Source organism: Chanodichthys erythropterus, chromosome 4 (genome assembly GCF_024489055.1).
Source record: "Chanodichthys erythropterus isolate Z2021 chromosome 4, ASM2448905v1, whole genome shotgun sequence".
In the NCBI taxonomy this organism is placed as follows: Eukaryota; Metazoa; Chordata; class Actinopteri; order Cypriniformes; family Xenocyprididae; genus Chanodichthys; species Chanodichthys erythropterus.
Window position 1 is genome coordinate 5,944,966 of NC_090224.1, and position 26,280 is coordinate 5,971,245.

Consider the following 26,280-nt stretch of genomic DNA (forward strand, 5'->3'; position numbering starts at 1 on the left):
CCAGTTGCAATTTTAGAACTTCCATTCAGTCAAATGTACAGTAACACTATATATATATATTATATATATATATATATATATATATATATATATATATATATATATATATTATATATTATATATTATATATATATATATATATATATATATATATATATATATATATATATATATATATATATATATTTTTTTTTTTTTTTTTAAATTGGCAATGACAACGGCAATGAAATGACAAGAGACTAGTTTTGGACTGTGGAGTTCACTTAATTCTCTGTCCTCCAAGAGCATCCTGAATAAATTGTAAAGTACGTTTATAGAGAAACGAGTCCTTTTTTTCTGGCTTGCAGATGTTGAGGTGATCAACGTCCACCTGGATGAGCTCCCCAATACCCAGATCTAAGTGAGAAAAGGGAGAAATTTAATTTTCTGATATTTGATATAAGAATGACGATAAGAAAGAACTGCTGCTACTTGTTGTTCAATTACTCTGACCTACCTGCCGACTGGGGTGGAACTACCAATATTTTGAGCATTGGCCCAATGGAGCTTGGCAGTGTTTCTGCAAAGCTAAGGACCTTGAACTCTCGATCCTTTGCAATGCTGAGAAAATTTTCATGCAAGTCCCGTAAAGCTGGAGAGTCTGAGTAGAAACAGATGAACAGAAAAAATGTGTGTAAATGAGACTGTGGGATCTTAATCTTATCAGGAGGAATTAAAGGTGCAGTAAGCGATTTCTGAGAAACGCTGTTGAAAGTTGATCGGAATGAGCGTCACAACACACTTGTAGCCAATCAGCAGTAGGGGGCATTTACACTTATGATGGGGGAGGAGAAAGAGTGAGCAAGAGGGAGAATTAAAGAAAGACTAGAAAGAGAAATGGCTCAGAGACATTACAAAAGAGAAAAGTTCAGAGGAATATCACTGAAAAAAAAGGCAAGAGCTTTAGGACCCGCTTTAATATTAGAAAAGCTTTCCAGCGCTGGAGAGACCTAAGCGCGAAGGCCTGAAAACGGTCACAGAGGTTAAGTTGTTTCTGCTCCCTATGTGAGTAACATTGGTTTTGCTGTTTTAAACGTGCCCTAGAACTTTTTTTTTCACAAGATGTAATATAAGTCTAAGGTGTCCCCTGAATGTGTCTGTGAAGTTTCAGCTCAAAATACCTCATAGATTTTTTTTAATTCATTTTTTTAACTGCCTATTTTGGGGCATCATTAGAAATGAGTTGATTCAGGCTGGACCCTTTAAATCTGGTGCTCCACGCCCCAAGAGCTCGCGCTTGCCTTAAACAACATAAAAAAACCAAACAGCTAATATAACCCTCAAAATGGATCTTTACAAAGTCTTCGTCATGCAGCATGTCTAATCGCATAAGTACAGTGTTTATTTGGATGTTTACATTTGATTCTGAATGAGTTTGAGGCTGTGCTCCATGGCTAAAGCTAACATTACACACTGTTGGAGAGATTTATGAAGAATGAAGTTGTGTTTATGAATTATACAGACTGCAAGTGTTTAAAAATGAAAATAGTGACGGCTCTTGTCTCTGTGAATATAGTAATAAATGATGGTAACTTTAACCACATTTAACAGTACATTAGCAACACGCTAACAAAACATTTAGAAAGACAATTCACAAATATCACTAAAAATATCATGTTATCATGAATCATGTCAGTTATTATCGCTCCATCTGCCATTTTTTGATATTGTTCTTACTTGCTTACCTAGTCTGATGATTCAGCTGTGCAGATCCAGACGTTAATGCCCTTGTCTAATGGCTTGATCATGAGCTGGCATATGCAAATATTGGGGGCGTACATATTAATGATCCCGTCTGTTACGTAACAGTCGGTGTTCTGTTGAGATTCGCCTGTTCTTCGGAGGTCTTTTAAACAAATGAGATTTATATAAGAAGGATGAAACAATGGAGTTTGAGACTCACTGTATGTCTTTTCCATGTACTGAACTCTTGTTATTCAACTATGCTGAGGTAAATTCAATTTTTGAATCTAGGGCACCTTTAAGAACCAAGATCTACTGTTGTTGTAATGTTGGCTTTGTTCACTTTTTGTTTTTCCTTGTCATTTGTTCATCATATTCTCTTTATTTTTTGCGAAGCATTATTCTTCACCACTCTTGCATTGCATGTTTGTGCATTTTGGGGGCGGAGCAATGAAGAGAGGGGTGTGTTTGTTTGGGTTGATTTCAACTGTATTTCTCAGAAATCGCTTAATGACCTTTACTATTCTATTAAAATTCAGAGAACAAAAAGAAATCACATCATACCTCTACATAGTTCTTTCACTTCAATGGAAGGAAACAGAAGGTATCGGACATTTACGGAATACTCAGCCATGAATGTGCCGTGATGAGGAACACTGTAGAACAGAATTCCCTTCGTGTTCTTGATCAGCGCACTGAGATCAGGATCTTTTGAGGCATCTAAGAGGATCTTTTTCACAAGTAAACCTATGAATCAAATTATGATTCAGAGTTAATATAACAGACCCCACATTACAAATGGAATTTTTTTAAATCTACAAACAGGTCTGCACAAGTAATTAAAATAATGAAATCACAATATGGTCTTGTAATATATATTATTGTATAGCTGTTCAATCAGCAATTGCAATATGATTTTTCGTAAAAAGCTATTCTATTACAAGTAAATGTAACAGGAAGATTTGGAAGTTACTCTCATAGTTAGGTGCTGGTTATTCTAAGACCCACCATGGACTAACCTCCCATACTGTGGGCTACCCAAATCACAGGCCTGTCCCCTACACCTGCATCCTTCAACTTCCTCAGCAGTTCCTGACTCCTGTAGGCCAAGGACTTTCTGTATAGCACAAAAAGTGAAAAAACAAAAAACATTGACATCATGTATGCTACATTGAGTTAATCAGTAATTTAGTGACGTAGATCATTGAAAATGAACACCGTGACTGTTTACCTTTGGTTTTCAGCAGGACACTTAGCCTTCCAGTCACTTAAATGGGTATCATACTCGACAGACAGGATTCTGAGGTTTGGACAGTCTGCAGCCAACCATGACTGTGGAAAATACAAAATAAGATTTGAATTCCTGGTCTGACTTTTAAAATACCGCCGAAGACCTGTAATGCCATACCACAAATTGTATTTGGGTAACTTTGATTTTACCCATATGCTTCTTCAAAAAAATATCTGACCTTGGGCCAGCATTCAGTGTAGTCCTCTCGGACCCCTTCCACCTTGTCATCATCCGTCACGTCAAGGTCCTTTTGACGCCATGTTTTGAAAGCTGCTCCCAAGAGGCCGTGCACGAAGAGAACATCAGCTTTGATTGGCTGGCTGAATATATAGGATGGAAAACATGAATAATCCTTACAAAACTGAAGACATTAGTGTATGGGGGCAATAAGATTGTTTTTATAGAAATTCAAACTCTTATTCAACAAGAAAATGACAGTAAAGACTTTCATAATGATGCAGAAGATTTCTATTTTACATTGAACTTTCAAAAGAATATCAAAGAATCCTGAAAAAAAGTATCATGCTTTCCACAAAAATAATAAGCAGCACAACTGTTTTCAACATTGATAGTAATAAGAAATTTTTTTGAGCACCAAATCATCATATAAGAATGATTTCTGAAGATTCACATGTCACTGAAGAATGGATTAATTGCTGATGAATATTCAGCTTTTCCATCACATGAATAAATTGCATTTTAAAATATATTTATAACAGATATTTTAAAATTGTAATAATTATTGTATTATTGATCAAATAAATGCTACCTTGGAGAGAATAAGGGGCAATCCAAATAAGCTAGCATGCTTACTTTGTGCGGCATTGTGGGTGCAAAATGTAAACACCATCCTGGTACTTCTCCCTTACTGCATCTCTGTCCAAATTGGCTAAAGCACGGGCAGCATAAGATGCCTGCATGATGTGTGGTGACTGGATCATCTTAGCCAGGACAGACACCCAACCTTAAGGACAACCACAAAAGAAAACGAAAGAAATACTCTATTAACATAAAATCAAATTAATAAATCAGTAATACTAAAGCACAAGGCTAACCTGACTGCACTATAGCTGTGTGCGCGCTCTCATTCAGGGCGAGATTTCCAATAATTCGCACAATGTTGCGCTGAATTTTTGGAGAGTCTCTACGAAGCTGGTAGACTCTTTGTAAGAGCTGCAGTCCTCCATTAGCAACAATGTGGTCACAATGACTCCGGACCTGTGAACAAAGAACAACCCAAATGGAAATGCTTTGAATTTATATGTTTATTAAAACCAACAATGATTTGCTAAAGTCAAATTTGGATTAAACTTAATTAAACTGAAGGTAAGAATATCTATAAAACATCACTCATTATACACAAGCATCCTGTTTTCTTTGATCATCGGCAACTTCCGTGCTGCAAAATACATGTCATTTTGCAGAGTTTGTAAATCTTCACCTTTGAGTGCTGCACCAGGGCCTGCAGGCAGAACGTCTCCACCTTCTCAGAGGGGGTAGAAGTGAGACTTTGGGCGTAGGGCAACCCATTTCCTCCAAAACACCACAGTCCTCCCTATAACCACAGACCAAAATGCAAAGCTAATGGATTGTCACTTTTATCTGGATATAAATTCAATCAAAATCGCCCACTTTTTCAGCAGCCTTGGTTCTGGAAGTGTTGTTCCGATTCATATATCCCATGGGGATTTAAAAAAAAAAGCTTTGTTAAAGAATTTTAAGCAATGAACCAAACCTACCAGCTACAAAGTGAATCACAACATTACAAACTTTGATTTGAAGCAAAAAAGTTTTTGAAAATTGAACAAACAGACTAAGGTACAAGACGGTGTACGTAATGGCTTCAGTGAGGGAAAGAACTACAATCCATGAAGCATTGCGAGTGACTTGAATGAAATAAAAACGATGTACAGTACAGTCCAAAAGTTTGGAACCACTAAGATTTTTAATGTTTTTAAAAGAAGTTTTGTCTGCTCACCAAGGCTACATTTATTTAATTAAAAATACAGTAAAAAACAGTAATATTGTGAAATATTATTACAATTTAAAACAACTGTGTACTATTTAAATATATTTGACAAAGTAATTTATTCCTGTGATGCAAAGCTGAATTTTCAGCATTATTACTCCAGTCTTCAGTGTCACATGATCCTTCAGAATTCATTCTAATATGCTGATTTGCTGCTCAATAAACATTTATGATTATTTTCAATGTTGAAAACACTTTTGTTTTTCAGGATTCCTTGATGAATAGAAAGTTCAAAAGAACAGCATTTATCTGAAATACAAAGCTTCTGTAGGATTATGCACTACCGTTCAAAAGTTTGAAATGAATACTTTTATTCAGCAAGGATGCATTAAATCAATCAATCAAAAGTGGCAGTAAAGACATTTATAATGTTACAAAAAAAAAAATTAGATTTCAGATAAGCACTGTTCTTTTGAACTTTCTATTCATCAAATAATCCTGAAAAAAAATATTGTACACAAATATTTTGTACAATTGTACATATTAAATGTTTCTTGAGCAGCAGATCAGCATATTAGAATGATTTTTTTGAAGGATCATGTGACACTGAAGACTGAAAATTCAGCTTTGATCACAGGAATAAATTACTTTGTGAAATATATTCAAATAGAAAACAGTTATTTTAAAGGTGCCCAAGAAAGTTCTTTCACAAGATGTAATATAAGTCTAAGGTGTCTCCTGAATGTGTCTGTGAAATTTCAGCTCAAAATACCCCATAGATTTTTTTAATAAATTTTTTAACTGCCTATTTTGGGGCATCATTAACAATGCACTGATTTACACTCGGCGCCGCTCCTTTAAGACGCGCATTTCAAAATATTACTGTTTTTACTGTATTTTTAGTTAAATAAATGTAGCCTTGGTGAGCAGACGAAACTTCTTTTAAAAACATTAAAAATCTTAGTGGTTCCAAACCTTTGGACTGTACTGTATGGTTTATTGCAAAATATACACATACATACAAAAATGTAAGTAGTTTTTGAGATAGGGCTGGGTATTGTCCTATGCAGTTGATGCAGTGCAGAGCTTCCGTGTTGTCAGAACGCCGACTCAGTGTCGGCCGGCTCCTGCGTCAGCCTCACATGCATGCATCGTGAACAGAGCTCACATGAACAGAGTCGGCCAATACTGAGCTGGTGTTTGCACGTAAACATATTCACAGGAGACTGCACTTGTGCACTTTTGTGTGTATTCTCGTAAATTTATAACATTAAGGTTGAACCACTGTAGTCATGTTGACTATTTTAACAACGTCTTTACTACTTCTCTGGACCTTGAATGTGGTAATTATGTTGCTTTCTATGGGAGATATAAAACCTCTCGGATTTCATCCAAAATATCTTCATTTGTGTTTTGAAGATGAACAAAGGTCTTGTAGGGTTTAGAACGACATGAGGGTGAGTACCTGACAGAAATTTCATTTTTGGATGAACTAACCCTTTAAGACATAATTGGCAATAATGTGGGCTGATGGCTTCAACAGAAGCATATACAGTAACATCGATTTACAACCTTGTAGCTCACAGTTGGCCTGTTTTTAAAAGTTTATAAGCTAAAATCAGTTCCCCTATAGAGAAAACACATGGGATTTTTACTTGCGGTAGCTGGATGTTGCACTCTATAGCTTGAGTGTGTTTATGTCTCACCCGTTGAGAGGCTAGCGATTGGCTGCTCTCTCTAAGTGCCAGGGAAGTGAAGTATTGCACACACTGATCCACCTCCGACTGGGGCAGACATGCCAGTAACTGCCTAAGTCCATCTTCTATTGATATATCCTATGCATGAACAAAACATTAGCACTAGTAGCTGACATCGCACAGCAGTTCAATTTGGCTAATGTCTGAACGATAGATACCCACGTCATCAGTGTGTGGCAGTAAAGGAGGAGGGAGAAAGAAGCGCAGGTCCACATTAGGTATGCGGGCGAGAGCCACAGATGTGCGCTGATCTACCACCTGTGCTGCAGTCTGGTATTGATAATCTGAGACGGACAAGACAAAAGACCAATCAGAGCTTACAGAGGTATAGTGATGAGGGTCCACCCAGTAAAAATAGGTTTTGCTCAGCAAGAACAGCATAAAATTTAATTCATGTCAATAAATCTGGACATTTTCTAATAATGAAGTGTGCTGCCATCTCTCACCCTGCCAGTGGTGATTCTGGGCCAGTTCCTGCACAGCTTGCTCTCTCTCGGCCCGGTCGGCAGAGCAGGTTCTCTTCAGCAGCACCCATAGCGCACATTCATGAGGATCTGCGTCTAGATGACTGAGACGCTCTGATTTAAAAAAATAAATAAAAAATCAACACATGCTCATGATTGACAAGTTTATGATTTGAAAAGTTGATATGAAGAGTTTTAGCAAAAGTCAAATGGAAACAGATGTTTTCAGTTAAACATGGAGAGCACAGTACTTCTGATCATTTTTTATAGTCTATCAGTCTACTACTATTGGCACACTTTGCTAAACTGTTTTGTGCTAAACATACACTACCATTCAAAAGTTTGGGGTGGGTAAGATGTTTTTGAAAGAAGGCTCTTATGTTCACCAAGGCTACATTATAAACTACTCTTCAGTCCCAAACCTGATGCCAAGTATGCTGTGATTAAGAAAAAAAAGTTCAAGCAGAGTGTAATAGATTCCACATTATGTAGAAGAACAGAACAGACAGAAAGATAACTGTCCCATTTAAAACAGAACAACATTCCATGTCACTTCCTCTTTGTGTAGCTACAGGTGACATCTAGGACAAAAAAACTCAACAAAAAGCAGATGCTTCCTGAGATGCAATAAATCACATTCTCCCTAGGTGGTTTTTCTAAGCCTGTCCTCTGGTATAACCATGCAGTTTGTTTCAGACAGTGCCTACTGTCAACAAATATTTATTTGTAATATTTTAAGAGCAATAACAGACAACATGACTTGTCATTGCCTTAAAAAGAGATGAAACTACTCACCGTCCAGTGGGCGACGCAGAACTCTTGATGTAATTTCAAGAAACTTTCTAGCTGCCTTATGAAGCTCCTTCCTGGTCTTGATAGTGAGGCCTGAAAAAGAAATATTGTCTCTGTTGAGGGCAATCAATAAATTCCTTCAGGTAAATCAACTGTGATACATGAATGGGCTGATTTAATGTCTAATTGTACAAAATATCAAACAATACATCTATAATATACTATCAAAAAATTAAATCTAATCTAAGACATAACTATGATGCCCCTGCAAAAACTTAATTTGCTCTGATGTCTGGCCAAATAACTCTTGAAATAATAATAAAAATACTGTACTGTTCTGTTGTGTTGTGTTCGTGGGTAGGATTATATTGTTGACTACTATTTTGAAAAAGAAGTGTGAACTGTTAAACTGTTGTGTGTGTTGAACTGACATAATGTGTGTGAGAACAGAAGTGGAAAGTAAAAAAGATGGATGAAGTTCACTACCCCTGTCTTGTGTGCTTTATTGTTTTAGAACTCCTGACAGATGCCACAAATTCTTTCAATGTTTGTCAAAAACATCTGATTTTTATCACTAGCAAGTACTTTCTTCTGAAAATTGTGACCACTGTGACACTTCTCGCATTACTATCCTTTTAGGATGAATCATTTCTGTCTTCCTCATTTACAAATGCAAATGAATCTTTCAGCTCATTGATATTTACATACTCTCTCAAGCACAAAAACTGTCACAATGTACCAGAAGCAAGACTCTCCTGTTCCCTATTAGTGGCGTGAGTCAGGTAGATGTAGGACTTGTGCTTCTCCTGTAGTATTGCACTGGTGTCGATAGTGACGGCCTGGTTGAGAGTAACCACCTCATATGTGATGAAAACACAGCCTCTGTTTAAAAGCAAACTTGATAAAGTCACAGTGTGTTTCAGAGAAGCATAACAAATCTGGCTCAGAAGATACATTCTCTATGATATTGTATGTGGGTCAATGACGTGAAGGGTCATTTTTTTGTCCAAAGGCCTTAATAATTATAAAAAACAATGATATGACATCTAAAGTATGTAAGGTAGTACAACTAGATCTATTTTATTGAATCCAAAAGGATTATATATTAATTATATTTTGCTACATATAAAGGTATTTTAAAGATTTTGAAGTGTCAAAAGGTCATTCGGTTTAACCGTCCAAAGGCCAATACAGCCATTTCATTTGTGATTAAAATATCTTAAAATGTAATATATGTATATATTTTTTTTTTATTCTGGCATAATTTTATAACATCATGTATCAACATAGAGCAAAATAGTATTAAAATTATGTGTAGAAGTCGTTGCTTTGTTATAAGAAAGAATGTCCAGAAAAATTAATTGATGTCATTCAGAGTAATCGATATAAAGGGAATATTTTGGATCAAGTCATGCGGTCATTATCTTGTGACAGGATGTGACATCATTCAGACACCTGCAAAGGACCACATGGTCATGAAGCAAAGTAACTAACTCTCTTTTAACTATTTGGAAAAATTCATGTTTTCACTTGCTCATATGCATGTCCCCAAACATCAGGTCATTCGGTACAACTGCTATAATCTATATAGCAAGATATTAGCCTGTTAGCAGTGTTTGGAAATATCATCATTTAGTATTACTTTTTGGTTAAACCAAATGACTTTTTTTGGTGACACATTTTGCCCATCTTGTAAAAAATGACAAAAGCTGTGTTAATTGATTATAAAAACCACAATCTCATTGTTAATACTTCAAAAATTAATCTCCATTAGTTTTTTTTTTTTTTTTTTTTTTTACTTTTAAAAAACGTTATTCATCATTGACCCATGTATAATTTTGATAGCTTGCTGAATACATGCAAAAAGTAAAAAGTAAGAATTTGCAAACCTACCCCAATATTATTGCTCCTGTCACTTTTGCTATTTTTCCTAGAGACAAGAAAGAGATAAAGACCAGCATTCAGTATTATTCGGTTAAGCATTCAGAATAAATCTGTCAATTTATTATCAAAGCAATTAAGTCAGTATTATTTGGGGTCAGTATTATTTTTTAAAATGTTTTTGTATTAAGTGTCTTACTAAACAAGGCTATACTGTATATATAATAATATACTAATATATATAATATATATATATATACAAACTATATCTGAATATATTTTCAAATGTAATTTGTAATTGAATTTTCAGCATCATTACTCCCGTCTTCAGAGTCACATGATCCATCAGAAATTCTTCTAATATGCTGATTTGATGCCCAAGAAACATTTCTTATTATCAATATTGAAAACAGTTGTGCTGCTTAATATTTTTTGTGGAAACCATGATACATTTTTTACAGGATTCCTTGATGAAAACATATTTTTTAAAGAACAGTGTTTATTTGAATTGTTTTGTAACATTATAAATGTCTTTACTGACACTTTTGCATCCCTGCTAAATAAAAGTATTGTTAAAAAATGTTATGTTCCCTCAACTTTTGAACAGTAGTGCAAGTTCATGAATAACTACAAAATATTTTTTTCCTATCATCTTATTTTGGTGTTTATGTTAAAAAATTAATGTTTATCTTTAAAAAAATACAAATACGGGGTTTTAAAATATATCTATGTCCTTAAGTCACAAAAAATACATTTAAAAATACCAGGCCCCGTTTTATTTGTGGAAGTGTTTTGGAAAGTGCCAGATACAGTGCTTAGCATAAATGAGTACACCCCCCTTGAAAAGTAACATTTTAAACAATATCTCAATGAACAATTTCCAAAATGTTGACAAGACTAAGTTTAATATAACATCTGTTTAACTTATAACATGAAAGTAAGTTTAATATTATAACTTAGATTAGATTTTCAGTTTTACTCAAATTAGGGTGATGCAAAAATGAGTACACCCCACAACAAAAACTACTACATCTAGTACTTTGCTTGTCCTCCATGATTTTTAATGTCAGCACCAGGTCTTCTAGGCATGGAATGAACAAGTTGGTGACATTTTGCAACATCTATCTTTTTCCATTCTTCAAGAATGACCTCTTTTAGAGACTGCATGCTGGATGGAGAGTGATGCTCAACTTGTCTCTTCAGAATTCCCCATAGGTGTTCGACTGGGTTCAGATCAGGAGCCACTGAATCACTTTCACCCTGTTCTTCTTCAGAAATCCAACAGTGGCTTTAGATGTGTGTTTAGGATCATTGTCATGTTGGAAAAGTGGACGACGACCAAGGGCATGGAGTGATGGTAGCATCTTCTCTTTCAGTATAGAGCAGTTCATCTGTGAATTCATGATGCCATCAATGAAATGCAGCTCCCCGACACCAGAAGCACTCATGCAGCCCCACATAAGGACACTGCCACCACCATGATTCACTGTAGGCACCATGCATTTTTCTTTGTATTCATCACCTTTGTGACGCCATACGGTTTTGAAGTCATCAGTTCCAAAAACATTTATCTTGGTCTCATCACTGCAGAGTATAGAGTCCCAGTAGTCTTCCTCTTTTCAGCACGGGCCCTGGCAAACTCTAGGTCGGGCTTTTTTGTGCCTGGGCTTTAGGAGAGACTTCTTTCGTGAACGGCACCCATGCATGCCATTCCTCTGCAGTGTACGCCGTATTGTGTCACGGGAAATAGTCACCCCAGTTTGGCTTTCTACTTCTTTAGATAACTGCAGTGAACTTGCAAGCTGATTTTCTTCAACCCTTCTCATCAGAAGACGCTCCTGTCGAGGTGTTAACTTCCGTTGATGACCTGGATGTCTTGATGAGATGGTTGCAGTTCCATCTTTTTAAAATTTTTGTACCACTTTTGCTACAGAATTCTGACTGATAAGTAAAACTTTGCTGATCTTCTTGTAGCCTTCACCTTTCTGGTGTAAAGAAATTATTTTCTTTCTCAGGTCTTGAGACATTTCTCTTCCATGTGGTGCCATTGCTGACAGCATGAAATGGGAAGGGGTTTTAACACCCTTTTATAGTCAACTGTAGACTTTCTGTAGACAGTAGACTGTAGACAGAGACTTTCAGTGGGGTTTACTCATTTTTGCATCACCCTAATTTGAGTAAAACTGAACATTTTGTTCTCCTAGTTATATTTTTAACCTTACTTTCATGTTATAAGTTAAACAGATGTTATATAAAACTTAGTCTTGTCAACATTTAGGAAATTGTTTTTGTGTTCATTAAAATATGCCTTGAAATGTTACTTTTCAAAGGGGTGTACTCATTTACGCTGAGCATTGTACATTAAGGCTGAGCATCAATTACAAGAGAGCTGCATTCCTAGACAGCCATTTTTTGCCACCATACATGTTGTAGGTTCAGGCTCTTACTAAGATCTCTCCATGGCAGTGCTCTTTTCACAGCAGGTCCGGTGGTGCTCAGCCTCCGGACGCGGATCATTCGCAGGGCGGACACAGACATTGGCTTCCCTCGCAGATATCCGACGATTGCACACATCAATCTTGGCCAGAGGGCTGGTGAGACATATATGCCAGCTGTATATGACTGATGGCAATCTAAATCAATCTTCTAACGTCGATTATAACCTAAATGCTAAAAGTTAAAGAAGAGGTGGTGTCATCACAAGCCAGAAGAATAACTGTCAGTTGTTTTCATTCTCTCTAACGTTACTCAGTTTTTGAAACATTAAACACACGTCTTTAGTTATAGATACTACTGATATCAGGCTAACTGCTTACTAAATATCTTAATTGGATGATAATTCATCATTTGATGAGGTTTAATAATAACCGGTCTGTTTGTACATGAAAAAGCCTAGATAGTTGGGTAGCATTCTAACGGAATTAATTGCGTACGTCCAAGATTGACATTTAACTAATGAAACTGTACGTTGAATGTGCAGTTTACCTATTAAACTGAAGTTCCTTCCAATAAACAAGGCATAAAAATCACGTTTGACAGCAAATGTAAACAGGAACTGTTTTCAGTCTGCAGCGTAGAGCGTCATTACCGTAAGTACCGCGAATGTCAGAGTCACGCGTCGATAATGTCGTACCGTAATGCTCACTTCTATTGTTCAGTGTATTCACGCCTAGAGCTGTAGCTCCCTGAAAAAACTTTGATGTGGGCCCCCACTGCCCTCCACTCATCATATACGGTGGAAGATATAGGCATGAAGGCTCATAATATGTAATATTTTCAGAAATATAAGGTTAATAATACAAACATCATATATATATATATTTTTTTTAAGTTGGAAGGCCCATATAGCTTCATGGAAAGCTGTTGACAGAAAAAAAACATGTAGCCTATTGTTAACCTAAAACTGAATTCAGTATAGCTAACTAAATTATTAATGACTAAATGATTGAATATAAATTTTCATTTAGAGTATTAAGAACTGATTTTCTAAAACAGGCCACGAAGTCTAAAGTGTATAGACCAGACCACAAAGTTTTTATTTTTTTATTTTTATTTTTTTTATCTTGATTTATCGTTAGCATACATTTAAACCTGTTGAGACAATTCCTTCCTCTTGTCAGGGAAATCCACTCAGACTCACCCATGGTCACTTCAAGGATGCCAGGTCACTTCCAGGATGTGTGTGCTCTAAACTCTCTTGAAAACACCTTACATTGTTTTGTTTTGTTTTGTCCTTGTTCTGTTCATTCCATAGTAACAGTTTTAATTGAAAGATCATGGACATGTTTAACGCTCTAAAACGGACACATTCAAAGGATAGTTCACCCAAAAATTTAAATTCTGTCTTTATTTATGTTGTTTAAAACTTTCTTCTGTGGAACAAAAAAATATATTTTTAAAGGAACAATCCACTTTTTTCTTGAAAATAGGCTCATTTTCCAACTCCCCTAGAGTTAAACAGATGAGTTTTACCGTTTTGTAATCCATTCAGCCGATCTCTGGGTCTGGCGGTACCACTTTTAGCATAGCTTAGCATAGTTCATTGAATCTGATTAGACCGTTAGCATCTCGCTCAAAAATGACCAAAGAGTTTTGATATTTTTTCTATTTAAAACTTGACTCCTCTGTAGTTACATTGTGTACTAAGACCGACTGCATATACGTAATGTCATTGCGCCTGCTGCACCATGGTACGACAGCAAAGTTCCTTGATTATTACGCTGGAATGGAGTATAGTTCCTAGAAAATCGCAACTTTTCATTTTCAGTCGGTCTTAGTACACAATGTAACTACAGAGGAGTCAAGTTTTAAATAGGAAAAATATCAAAACTCTTTGGTCATTTTTGAGCAAGATGCTAACGGTCTAATCAGATTCAATGAACTATGCTAAGCTATGCTAAAAGTGGTACCGCCAGATCCGGAGATCGGCTGAATGGAATCGAAAATGGTAAAAACTCAACTGTTTAACTCTAGGGGAGTTGGAAAATGAGCCTATTTTTTTTTTTAAAGTGGAGTGTTCTTTTAAGAACACTGGGGTTCAAAAAACACTGGACCCTATAGACTCCATTGCATGGAGAGGGTTAAACATTTTTCAAAACATCTTCTTATGTGTTCTACAGAAGAAAGAAAGCGATGGTGACATGAGGGTGAATAAATGATGACAGAATTTTCATTTTTGGCTGAACTATCCATTAGTTCTGAAAGTGTGCTTTCTATGTAAACGAAGACATTTGTTTAATTTACAACATGCAGATGTTTTAGACAAAAAGCTATAGCAAAATGCACTGTCGTTTATTTTTATGAGTACAGTTGCGTTGAGAAATACTTACAATGATTCCAAAAGACTAGAGTTCCCAGAAAACAAACCAATAAATACACAATTTAATGAGTTTGGTGCAAAACTATTTTAAATTACTGTTTGCAATAACTGTCTGTCTAGGAATTTGCAATAGAGATCATGGTCTCAGAGATTTGTCCTCATGCTTATTGCGACGTTCAATATCTCTTGTTTTCTCTCCCTCTCTCTTCATCACGTTTGCTCATCTTTCTCTCTTTGCTTTACACAAACATATAGGCCTACAGTACAGTACAAACAAAAAACTCATCTCACTCTCTCTTTCAAACACTCTCTGATAACTCTGATTGACTTTGCACACTTATGAACAAACAGAAATATGCACTTATACACAAATTAACACATAGAAGTTTTGAAAAACTGGCCATTTCAGTTTAAGTAGTAGGATATCCATATTGCTTTCCATTGTCAAATTTTCCAGTCCAAGTCTACTAATACATGTATCCTCCTCCATAACTGTAGCATGTCCCCTTCCTTCACGTGGTCGTTTCCTGATAGGCTCGTATGATGCTCTCGTAGGCAGGTGGTGGAGTCTGGCCAGCATGGAAGCCCCTTAGATTGCTGTTGCCCCAAAAGGAATCCGGTCGGTTTCTGACCCGAGGTGGAGTGACCATGGAACTCACAGTGCTTGTTGATCCAGCTGCCCCAGGGTTGGTAGTGAGAGTCGGGGTCCGTGGCAGGCTACCCTGGGCACCCTCCTCTGCCTCGCGAGCAATCTGGCTACACTGGAGAAGAGGATGAAAGGTAGAGGCCCGGAAGCTCGATTTGCGGCCTGGTGAGTCACCATAGTCTATCGGTGAAGATGAGGTTTGCCGATGGAAGGAGAAGGCAGCACTGGCCAGACTGTTATTGCTGCGTCGGTCAAAGCCACTGCTGTGCCGACTGTAGCCTGGCCGAGAGCGTGGCGAGGACGAACGGGCGGTGGAGCGGGACTGGTGGATGGGTACACGTGTAATGTTGGCTGATGCCCGTCGACGAGACATCCAGGTCAAGATCATATAGACCAGAGCTCCCAGCAGAAGACCAACAACCATAGAAAGACAGAAGGCCAAAATCACATCCCCTGGAGAAAGGAGAGAAAATGAAAGTGGTAAAAAAAAAAAAATGTTTCTGACAGGTTGTTGTTGTCTCCCCTCTTCCCCCCTCTACACTCCCACTTTTCCACAGCTTTACATGCCCATTTCTTGAGACATTTTCAGGTGTGAATGACCAGGGGTAACGCAATACAAGTAAAGCGAGTTATGTAATCAGATTACTTTTTTCAAATAACTAGTAAAGTAATGCATTACTTTTAAATTTACAACAAAATATCTGAGTTACTTTTTCAAATAAGTAACGCAAGTTACTTTGTTTTCCCAGTTATTGACTGACACCTCTCCTGGCACCATGTTGAGAGAAATCTGGAGGAAGTGCAGAGGCATTTTGTGCACTGTGTAAATGTGATGGTTATAGGATGCCCCAGGGATGACGCGTTTTTGTAGGCCAACCCGGAAGTTAGCGGCGCACGGGTTCCCTCGACTGAAAGCCTATGCATTTTTCCCATAGACTTTTGGAAAATCGCAGAAAATAAGCTCTGTGTTTAACAAAGGGTTATGACACTTACACGTTTTGTCTATAAAGATAATCTTTACAAGTTAACACAACATTTATAGATTTTGAAGCCTAAATAAAGTCGTCAGATATAAAAGGCTAACAGTAGGCTATAAACAGACTACAGCACACCATGGTCGCGGATCAACGTCGTCACCACCAAGCTTCCTCAAACTTTATTTAGAAGACAACTCTATTTAAAAACATGCTCGCTGATTATATATGCGCTGTGTATGAGTACTTATCCACTTTTTTATGAGAAATGCTGTCCAAATGTCCTGGTTGTTATGATGACGTCTAAAGTCCCCGCCAAAGGAAGTAGTCCCTTTTAGCAATTTGTTAGCAACCGCCGATTTTAAGACACAGTAAAAGTTTAAAAAAATCACAAGTGGGTTATAACTGGTGTGTTTTATGTCATAGATCAAAACGTGAAAGTATTTAGAGGCTTTGTTAACCACAGACCTTATTTCAGGCGATTTAGCAAAAACCCATTCAAAAAACTCATAGACTTTACGGCGTTGGAACCGGAAGTCCTAAAATGCTAACTCGCTTCCGGGTTTTGCCTACAAAAACGCGTCATCCCTGGGGCACTCTATTGTAGGCTAGTTCTAGACTCAATATGAGCATACATTTTCTCATTTACTTCTTCTCCTACTTCCTATTCTCTGTATTCTAGAATCTGCATTTTCCTTCAGTTCAGCCTGAGGCTTATTCATATCACTTTTGGTGTGAAATGGCCTTTACATTTGCCAACAATAGAACTTTTCTGTTGTTATAAAAACAAACAAACAAACAAACAGCCCAGATGAGAAAAGTAACGCAAAAATAACATAACGCTTTACTTTCCATAAAAAGTAACTAAGTAACACAATTAGTTACATTTATAGGGAGTAACACAATATTGTAATGCATTACTTTTAAAAGTAACTTTCCCCAACACTGCGTACATGTTTCAGTAGCCTCAAAAGTTTTATTACAGTTTTGACAGAGTTTGCTAAAGGCTGGAATACATTACACAACTTTTGCAAGATTGTTTGTCCGATTTGCAGTCTGGACGAGTCAACACTAGTTGGCAATAGTCCGAGCCAATCTGCAGGTTTTGGGCAGTCGGAGTTGACAGACTTTATAGAAAATCACATAGTTTATGATGTTTGCTTTACATGATTCAGAGGATCATGGTCAGAGGATATCAGACATATTTGATATTTTAAGCCGATTTAAAAACCATATGCTGTGGCAAATATCCATACTTCCAAAAAAAAAAAAAACAGTATGTGAGCTGAGTAGTATAATTCACAGTACTTATAAAACAGTAGACGAAAAGTACCCGAATGGCCGACTACTTCTGGCGAGATTCTGAAGTGCGCATTCGACGGACAATTTACTATCCCATTAGGCCACAGGAGAGGATTTTTGAATGGAAGTAAAGCCAGAGATCGTATTATTATAGGGAGATAAGAGGGTCTGTATCTTTTTCCATTGGAGAAAGCATAACGACTAACTTAATCACATGTGGCACCTCTCAGCCTATCGTGTCGCCGTTCAAAACTCCTCCCTGCGTACCGCCAATGCATACCGCCCTTACTGCCAGTTAGCATTAGCCGTTACGCTTTTTTGTCTAAAGGTTGCAGGCTTGCCTTCCAGTGCCTTTGGTAAAGCAACACAACTGATGGCATAGGTCACATGACAATGACAATATGGTGCATGTAGTACCAAAGCCACTGGAAGGCAAGCCTGCAACCTTTAGCCAAAAAAGCGTAACGGCTAATGCTAACTGGCGGTACAGACGGTATGCATTGGTGGTATGCAGGGAGGAGTTTTGAACGGTGACACGATAGGCTGAGAGGTTATGCTTTCTCCAATAAACGGAAGTGATGTCTCGCAATCATTGAAGCAAAGCGCAAGAGATCACTTCCGTCATCAGAATGCATTTTTTGACCTCACCAACTAGATGTGGAGGGCAGTTGGACATAGTGGTGGTTTAGAGGTAAAAAATTATATAAATACTGTTCGGTTTCTCGCACAAACCGATCGTTTTGTGTCTTAGGACATCAATGTGTCGTCACGAGCTGCAGGGTTTAATTTGGATTTGTCTGTACATGTTTTTTTGACTCTTATAGATGGAGTTCCCATTGACATGCATTATACAACTTACAGACCACAACGGTTGGAGTTAAAAAATCATAATTTGTGTTCTACTGAAGTAACAAAGTCACCTACATCTTGGATGTGCTGGGGCTAAGCAGATAAACATCAAATTTTCATTTTTGGGTGAACTATCCCTTTAAATTGAGACAGCCTTCGGTGGCATACTGGCATTTGATGATGTGGCAACCAAGCCAAAATATGCAGCCTTAGGACGCAGCCTTCCGTTTGAGAAGCAAAATAAATGCAGCACCCATTATGTGATTTTGGACACAGCAGCTGAGACGCGCGTTTCTGTTAGTGATGGGCAGATCGAGGCTTCGTGAAACACTGAAACAGTTGAAGCAAATGTGCCGTAATGATTCGAGGCTTCGAGACAATCTTGACACCCGTCTCCATGCTGACCCCTAGTGGTCAGAACAGTGGAAATGCAACAAATTTACAGTCTATGGTCCAAACATGCATTAAAAATACACTTAAAGGTACAATTTGTGATATTTTTTTCCGCTAGAGGTCGCTAGAAGCCTATTCAAAACAAAGGCGTAGTTTGATGACGCCAAGTTTTAGAGCGGAAACTTGGGACATGTGGTCTCCATCTCAATGGACGGTGCAAAAGAATAGGGATTGGAGTCTGGAAGAACTCATGTTCGTGGATACGATTATTAACTTTACTGTAGTATGAAGCAGAGCAGGAACGAGTGTTGCGGGAGCTGAACGAGGAGCTGGAGCGATTGATCAACACACGCCTCACGAGCAGCGGGACTTTTATTATGACACAGTCACCGGCGCCGCTTCCGCTTTTCCGGTCATGAGTTTACGGGAGCTGTCCTTGTCGACAGAACCAGCGGCAGATGGTAAACAGTAATTATGTTCCATAAATAAGTAACACAATCCACCATAAAACGTGCAAGAAGTAAATAAGGAACTGCTTGAAGCAAGCTAGTGGTTTGCTGGACGCTAGACACTACTTCCGGATTTGTCCATGGCACTGTTGTCATGTGGTTTCTACGTCAATAAAGGCGGTAACAAAGGTAACTGATGTCATTGACAGGCGACTGCACTGCCCCGTGTCACTGTTTAGAATGGGAATTTTCTCATGATTTACAAGTAGTTGAAAACATTAGAGATATTGTTTGTAATCAGCTGGACAAAATATATAACACTAGCCTAGTGGTTTTTGGATATTTTACTGCAAAAATTTTACATATTGTACCTTTAAACAAATGTATTGCAAAAGTTTTATTGAAAGTAAAATCAATCAAACGGAATTAACTAATCATCTAATAAGATTAAATATAGAGTGTCTGTATAATATGTGTTCTTTTATCAATTTTAAAGGCTTGTTTCTTTGTTCCCTGGCTCAAACAGGGCAATAAGAGATTAATAACTACCATTATTAATTTTAATTATTCTAATGTATAATTAAAACATCTACAAATGTATAAAACTGATCGGAGATCAGGTAAAACCATAGGGTAAAGCCCTAGACACTTGTTCAATAGTTCTCAGTGAATCTGCATGATTCATGGGCTCACTTTATCATCGCCCTCTATCGGTGAACCATTGAAATTTCGAACTGTTTCGAAACAGTGATGACGTAACAAAGCATCGTTTACTAAAATCACGTGACGTTTGATACACGCTCCGAATCACTGATTCGAAACAAAAGATTCATGAAGCTTCGGAGCTTCATGAAGCAGTGTTTCGAAATCGGCCATCTGTGTGATTTGATGTTGTTTTCAGGATTACTTGAAAAGTCAGGTAGTGTGTGATGATGCCATAGTGTTTTAAAATCTGTTCAGATTTTAAAAGTAATCGAATTCCAGCCCTAGGGGGGCCGTTTACACAGAATGTGTTTTTGCTCACCACTTCGCTGCTGTTCCATTGTTATTCTTTATAAATGCGCGGGACATATGTCAAACACTCACGTCTTTTTATCTTCCCACTGCCTTGCGTCCGCGTTTTTAAATGGAAAAAATAAAAACGCGTATGAACGTTTCCTAATAATCGTGTGCTCGCGAACGTTAGGATGATAGCCTACATTTACACTTCACATAGGCTATATATCATAAAATCATAGTATTATTTTAAAAATGTATAAAGATGGTTGACATTAATTTTGCAAACTGCGCAAGAAGCGCCAAAATACAATTTGCATTGCGTGAGAGGAGCCTAACAGAAAGTTACTGACAGAATTTCCTTTGACCAGTCAGTAGCCTAATTGATTGAATGATGCGTTTTCCCCCACTTTTCCGTTATGGAAGTGTTGCTGAGCTCTAGTTCCCTGTAGTTCCTTTACAATTGGTCTTATTCATTTCAGATGGCTAAAGAAGTGTTGTCGGAGTGCTACTCTCATGACAGGATCATTAGCGAGAAACTATTATGAGAAGGTCAGGAGGAGAGCCTATCTCCTCTAACTCGAAGTGGGCGGGGCCAAATTCCACAATAGAAGGCACGCCCAATGTTTTCTTATTCTTTGCAGCTAAGTGAATTAAATAGTTTGCATTTAAGTAAGCTTCCTGTTATGGCATTCCATTGTCTAGTGAAATACCAATATCATTAGCAAACAGGACGTTTATCTAGCACAGGTCTTTTGAAACTGACAATGCTTTAAGTTGAGCATTGCAGTGAATTAAGTCTTTAATTTTTAAATTAAAATCTGGTTTAAAGGCATATAATTATTCATATATTGGAGCCATATGTTCTTTTAGTGTTATATTTGAATGAACCAGACCAATTATAGCCATTTTTAACCACAGTACAAAACTATTCTACATGTTATTATAAGAATATGACATCAAAAACTCTTTAGAGACTTGTGTGTGTGAACTAATATGGATATTTATACGCAGTTTTCTCCCTGGGTGAAAAGAATCACAGTCCGAAGAAAAGGATCATCTGGAAATGACATTTGGAAAGACAGAATGGAAAAGGCTGCACATTGGCGGTGTTGTTTTTTATGGACTGTTTTTGCCAATATCTTTTACCGCTAGTTACAACTGTCTGCATTTCTGTTGAAAAATGAGTTCTCCTACAGCATTTTCTACACTCTCCAGATTTTTTTAAAGAAGTACAAAGCTGAAAAAACAATGTGGCATTGTAAGTTAATTTCCATGTATGCGAAACAGAACCCTATACAAAGTTTGTAAAGATAGTAAAATATCTTACTCAATCCGAAGGACTCCAGTATGTCCACAATGGGATGAGTGCTGTTATCCGCCATAGCTCCCTCCATATATACGGGGAGATGAGAGGGGACACAGTCTCTCCCCTCCAATTCTTCCTCTCACTCTTTCTTTTAACTTTTTCTTGTGCCCCTCTCTGTGTCTATCCAACTCCCCAGTTCCAGGGACCTTCCTCTCTCTCTCTTTCTGTCTGTCTGTCTGTGTCAGCCCCAGACTGCACAACACTGTGGTACACAGGATCCTCTCCAAGGCCAGGATCTCTACTCTGTTGTTTGTGGAAAAGCAGTCTTCACTTCACATTTCCTGCCTTTCCTGCTTAAAATTAGCAGCAGGCTGTCCTTATCTCCACAGACCAGGGTTCCTGTGGGATGGAGAGGAAAGGGAGGAGTGTACAGAGGGGAGGAGAATCAAGGTGTGTGTGAAATCCATTTCTTCTCCTGTCATTTTTCCTCTTTCCTTTGGCCAAAATTCATCATTTTACTCTGCCCTATTTTCCTTTCTCTTCCAGCCACTTGGCATGATCAATGACAGCTACCTTTGTGTCACCACTGATGGCATTTTGCCAGTTTGCAGTTTAATAGAGATACACACTTCATTTTCTATCTATTTATCTATCTATTTATCTATCTATTTATCTATCTATCTATCTATCTATCTATCTATCTATCTATCTATCTATCTATCTATCTATCTATCTATGGTATGTCTGTCTGTCTATCTAACTTTAAATGGTTGTATCTATAAGATAATTTAATAATAATATGCAATACAGTATAAAAATAGCATGAAAAAAATATTTCATTTAATTAAACTCATTGTTTTTTTATTATTTTAATATGGCCATTCAAAAAGCACAGGATAAAATCAAAACCAAACAGATGAAACCCTAGCGTTTTTCTATTATTTCATAACAAAAGATTTCATAACACAATTTCCAAAATGTTTGAGCTTTAACTGTTCCACTTTGTCTGCTGTAGTCTTGCTGGTCATCGCAGTGCTTCAGATTTTCCGTGTAGAGTGCCAGCTTTGTGCTGGGTTATCCTGGCTAGGCTAGCTTTTACAAAAACAAAAATCCTGATAAGACCCCTGCAGGAAAAGCAAGATTTTGCTCCAAACCCGACCACTTTCACCTCAGTGTGCTTTCCTTTCATAGTAGAGAGTAGAGTTCATTAAGGGTATCTGGAGGTTAGTGATTAAGAACAGTAGATAGCATAGGGTTTTAGGACAGAGCCGCTGGTCTGGGAGGAACGGGACAGGCCCTATACTGACATTTCCTCTGATTGTTGCATTGTTGCTGTGGAGTGCATATATCAGCTAATTTTTTTTTAAATAAATACATTTATAAATATTCAAAAAAATAAAATAAAATAAACTTCATTGTAGGCTTTTACTGAAGTCATTTTTTCTCCATTGTGTCACCTGAAGGATTTTGGGTTCTTTGCCACTGTCACCTCTGGTTTGCTTAGTCGGGGACACTTAATATTCAGCAATGTTACTGATAAAACTTGAACTTGAAACTGAACTTACTTGGGCTGGACGGTGACTTTTAAAAGTAATGCATTACAATATTGCGTTACTTCCTAAAAAAGAAACTAATTGCGTTACTTAGTTACTTTTTATGAAAAGTAATGCGTTACATTACTTTTGCATTACTTTTTTCTCACCTGGGCTGGGCTTGCTTGTTTATTTTTTCATAACAAAAAAAAAGTTCTATTTTTGGCAAATGATAAGTCCCTCTAAAAGTGAAATGAATAAGCCTCAGGCTGAAGGAAATGCATATATACACCTGTACAGTAGAGGGCGCAGCTCAAACAAATCTTTCAGCTGTGCTGCCATTCTGGCTTAAAGAAGAATAGGATACAGAAGAAGGAAGTTCAACAATCTTATTTCTAAATCTAATATAAAGTCATTTTTGCTTGTTAGAATGGTTGAATTAGATCATTAAATGTCAGCAGCAGACATTGGTTAATAAAGTGAGATTAAATACATAAAGTATATCTGTGTAATTTAATATAATTAATTATTACAGGTTTGCATAAAATTCTGAGATTGTTATTTCACTGTTTCTATTCATTTTGAGGAATGCTGAATGTTTTCGTGCAATAACCATCATGTTCACACAGCACACAAACACCTCTGCACTTTATTTGTCTCAACATGGGGACAGGAGAGCTGTCGGTCAATAAATGTGAAAATATTACTTATTACGTGTTACTTATTTGAAAAAGCAACTTGGATATTTTGTTTTAAATTGAAAAAATAATGCGTTACAAAAAAGTAATCTGATTACGGAACTCAAGTTACTTGTAATGCGTTACCCCCAACACTGTCTGCATTGTATAAAGCGCTATATAAATAAAGGCGAAATATATAAATATATTCATAAATATAATAAAATAAAAGTTATTATAAGGCTTTGACTGAAGTAATTCATAATGTATCAGAAATGAAAACCAAACTCCTTATTCCATCCTTAACATAGTCTACTTAATACATGAACCATGATATATATATATATGTACAGAATTTTTTTTTTTTTGTATAATTGCTGCAAAAATCTTGTTGCGCATGTTGTGTATTTGTTACATTGTATAATATATTTAATTAATTTTTTTCTCTGTATATTTTGTTTAGTACTGTATTATGTTTATTTATTTGTGGCTGCTGTTACTCCTCTGTCCTGACCTATCCTATACTATCTTATTCTATCCTATCCTATCCTACATCCTATATTCTGTCCGTCTTCTCTTAATGGACAGCAGATGGCTCTGTTACTCTTTAGAGAACGCTGCAGCTAATCGTCATTTCAGGCTGAACTCTGATTTTTATCTGATTTGCATTTCAAATAAATCCCTGGACATCCCCATTCTTGATCTTGTTTGCTTATTGGTTTGTTTATTTGCTCTCTCTCTCTTTCTTATCTATTCCCAGGAAAACATTGAGCACAATGTTGCACATGTGGTTCTGAGCAGTTTGATGGAGGCTACAGAAGCTTCATGGTGGCTCCTTGGAGAATGTGAGTGAATGTGATTGACATAAGATCCTCTGCGCACAAGTACTCATGTCAGTAACTTTGCTGTGCTCTCTCTCTTTCTCTCTCTCACATCCATCTGCAGTGACCGTGTAGAGGTCATTGCTAAGCACTGCTGTTTGAAAACCAGCAGACTCAGCAGAGCGGTCTCTGAATCCTGAGCTTAATGCTCCAGTCAGGCATTTCACTTTGCTTTTTTCCTATAACATGCATGTGTGTGATTGAATTGGTAATGAAAGTGAAAAGTGTGTCTCTGGAATGGGAGTTTATTTCTATCCCTCTTGAATTTCACTTAATGGAGTCCTTTGCTTGAGATGCCATATTCCAGCATCTTTTTTTTTTTCTTTTCATTTTCCATGGGCAGAAGCTCAGACATGTAACGCCTCTTAATTGAATCACTTAATGTAATGTTGTCTGGTATTGCTAAAGTAACACACTCACACACAGGACTCGCTTCGGCCCTCACTATTGGTCAACAGACTGCATTCGAGATCTGCACTCTGATTGGACACCAGGTGGCAGTGAAATCTAATGCTGATGCCAGAGTACAGTCTGAGAGGCAGAAAGAGAGCGAGAGTGCAAAGGGAAGAGGATGCTTCCTGCAGAAAGCACAGAACTTCAAAGGGAGGAAAGAAACCATATGTTTGCATGGCATGCACTGATTTAAAAACATTGACGCTTTTCATATAGAGTTGATCCAGCTGATCCTAGATCATTGGAGAAGTCTCGGGTGGAGCCGCATCCACAGACCTGCATCAGCACCACTGATTTCGAATCAGTGGAATGGCATCTGCTCAGCGCTATGGTCGTTCAGACAGGGAGATTGCCAATGAGATGCAGAGGCTGCAGGGTAAGTGCTTACGCATGCTTTCTCTTAAAGGTGACCTCGCCACTGTGTAGGATGACACAGCATATACGTATTTAAGATGTCAGTTTCTATAAAGGCTGAAATTACTTTTGAATTACTTGAATGGATTTTAACTTGGGTTTTGATGTTTTAGCATGTTTTGTTTCATGAATGCACCTATGAATCAATATAAGATGTCTCTGCTAGTGTTATTTGGCTGTCCGGGTTCAGTATGTCTCTCTGCAGCTGTGTGTTGTGAGACATGTGATGCAATTCCCAGGATTGTCACAGCCACATGCAAAGTTTACGGTTGGTTTCCAGTTGATGCTTTGCGGTGCTTATGACGTCTCCTGTTGCAAAATCGTCCTTGGGGAGAAATTCTGTTCTGGCACTTGAGGAGAGTTTGTTTGTGTTTATGCCAATACATATTCAGTTACACAATCCCATTTTTTCAGAAGTTTAAATGGTTTAAAAGTATAGATGCTCTTTACATTAAGCACTGAAAACTGGTGTATTAGAGCATCTTTGGCCATTTTCTCATTGACCTGGATTGTAGTACTTGTGTGCCCTTTGTGTGGACCACTTTTACGATTGAATCAGAGGTAGAGAAGAGAGAGTGAATGAATGGAGAAATGAGATTAGGATGAAGAATTGCTCAGAGAGAGACAGCAGGAATGAAGAAAGAGAGGGTTTAAGAGCAGAAGAGCTGACTCTGGATGTGTGTAGTTCTGCAATAAACAAGGTACAGTAC

General features: G+C 37.4%; 3 protein-coding genes across 5 annotated transcripts in view; 1 reads left to right on the forward strand and 2 right to left on the reverse strand.

Annotated features, from left to right (window-relative positions):
* Positions 1 to 211: 211 nt before the first annotated feature.
* serac1 (serine active site containing 1) lies at positions 212 to 12,968 on the reverse strand. 3 transcript variants are annotated; one of them, XM_067382984.1, is made up of 17 exons: positions 12,862 to 12,968; positions 12,324 to 12,546; positions 9,889 to 9,925; positions 8,735 to 8,877; positions 7,999 to 8,088; positions 7,186 to 7,317; positions 6,902 to 7,023; positions 6,689 to 6,817; positions 4,455 to 4,568; positions 4,069 to 4,231; positions 3,827 to 3,977; positions 3,192 to 3,333; positions 2,954 to 3,054; positions 2,742 to 2,839; positions 2,287 to 2,469; positions 497 to 640; positions 212 to 396 (listed from the first exon to the last, which is right to left on the reverse strand). In XM_067382984.1, exons 2-17 carry the CDS (start codon positions 12,448 to 12,450, stop codon positions 260 to 262), a joined length of 2,013 nt encoding a protein of 670 aa, XP_067239085.1. In that variant the 5' UTR covers positions 12,451 to 12,546; positions 12,862 to 12,968; the 3' UTR covers positions 212 to 259. The 3 variants fall into 3 exon arrangements, with proteins under 3 accessions (XP_067239085.1, XP_067239086.1, XP_067239087.1); XM_067382985.1 differs by having other exon boundaries at positions 12,324 to 12,467; positions 12,862 to 12,947; XM_067382986.1 differs by lacking the exon at positions 212 to 396 and adding an exon at positions 1,725 to 1,885 and having other exon boundaries at positions 511 to 640.
* A 1,087-nt stretch (positions 12,969 to 14,055) lies between these two features.
* Positions 14,056 to 21,967, reverse strand: myct1a (myc target 1a). The gene is made up of 2 exons (XM_067382990.1): positions 21,635 to 21,967; positions 14,056 to 15,794 (listed from the first exon to the last, which is right to left on the reverse strand). Exons 1-2 carry the CDS (start codon positions 21,699 to 21,701, stop codon positions 15,208 to 15,210), a joined length of 654 nt encoding a protein of 217 aa, XP_067239091.1. The 5' UTR covers positions 21,702 to 21,967; the 3' UTR covers positions 14,056 to 15,207.
* A 3,428-nt stretch (positions 21,968 to 25,395) lies between these two features.
* The window catches only part of syne1a (spectrin repeat containing, nuclear envelope 1a), a 166,535-nt gene continuing 165,650 nt past the window's right edge, over positions 25,396 to 26,280 (forward strand). The window contains exon 1 of the mRNA XM_067383839.1: positions 25,396 to 25,532. Within this exon, the coding sequence (XP_067239940.1) occupies positions 25,466 to 25,532 (67 nt within the window). The 5' untranslated portion in view covers positions 25,396 to 25,465. The remainder of the gene's footprint in view (positions 25,533 to 26,280) is intronic.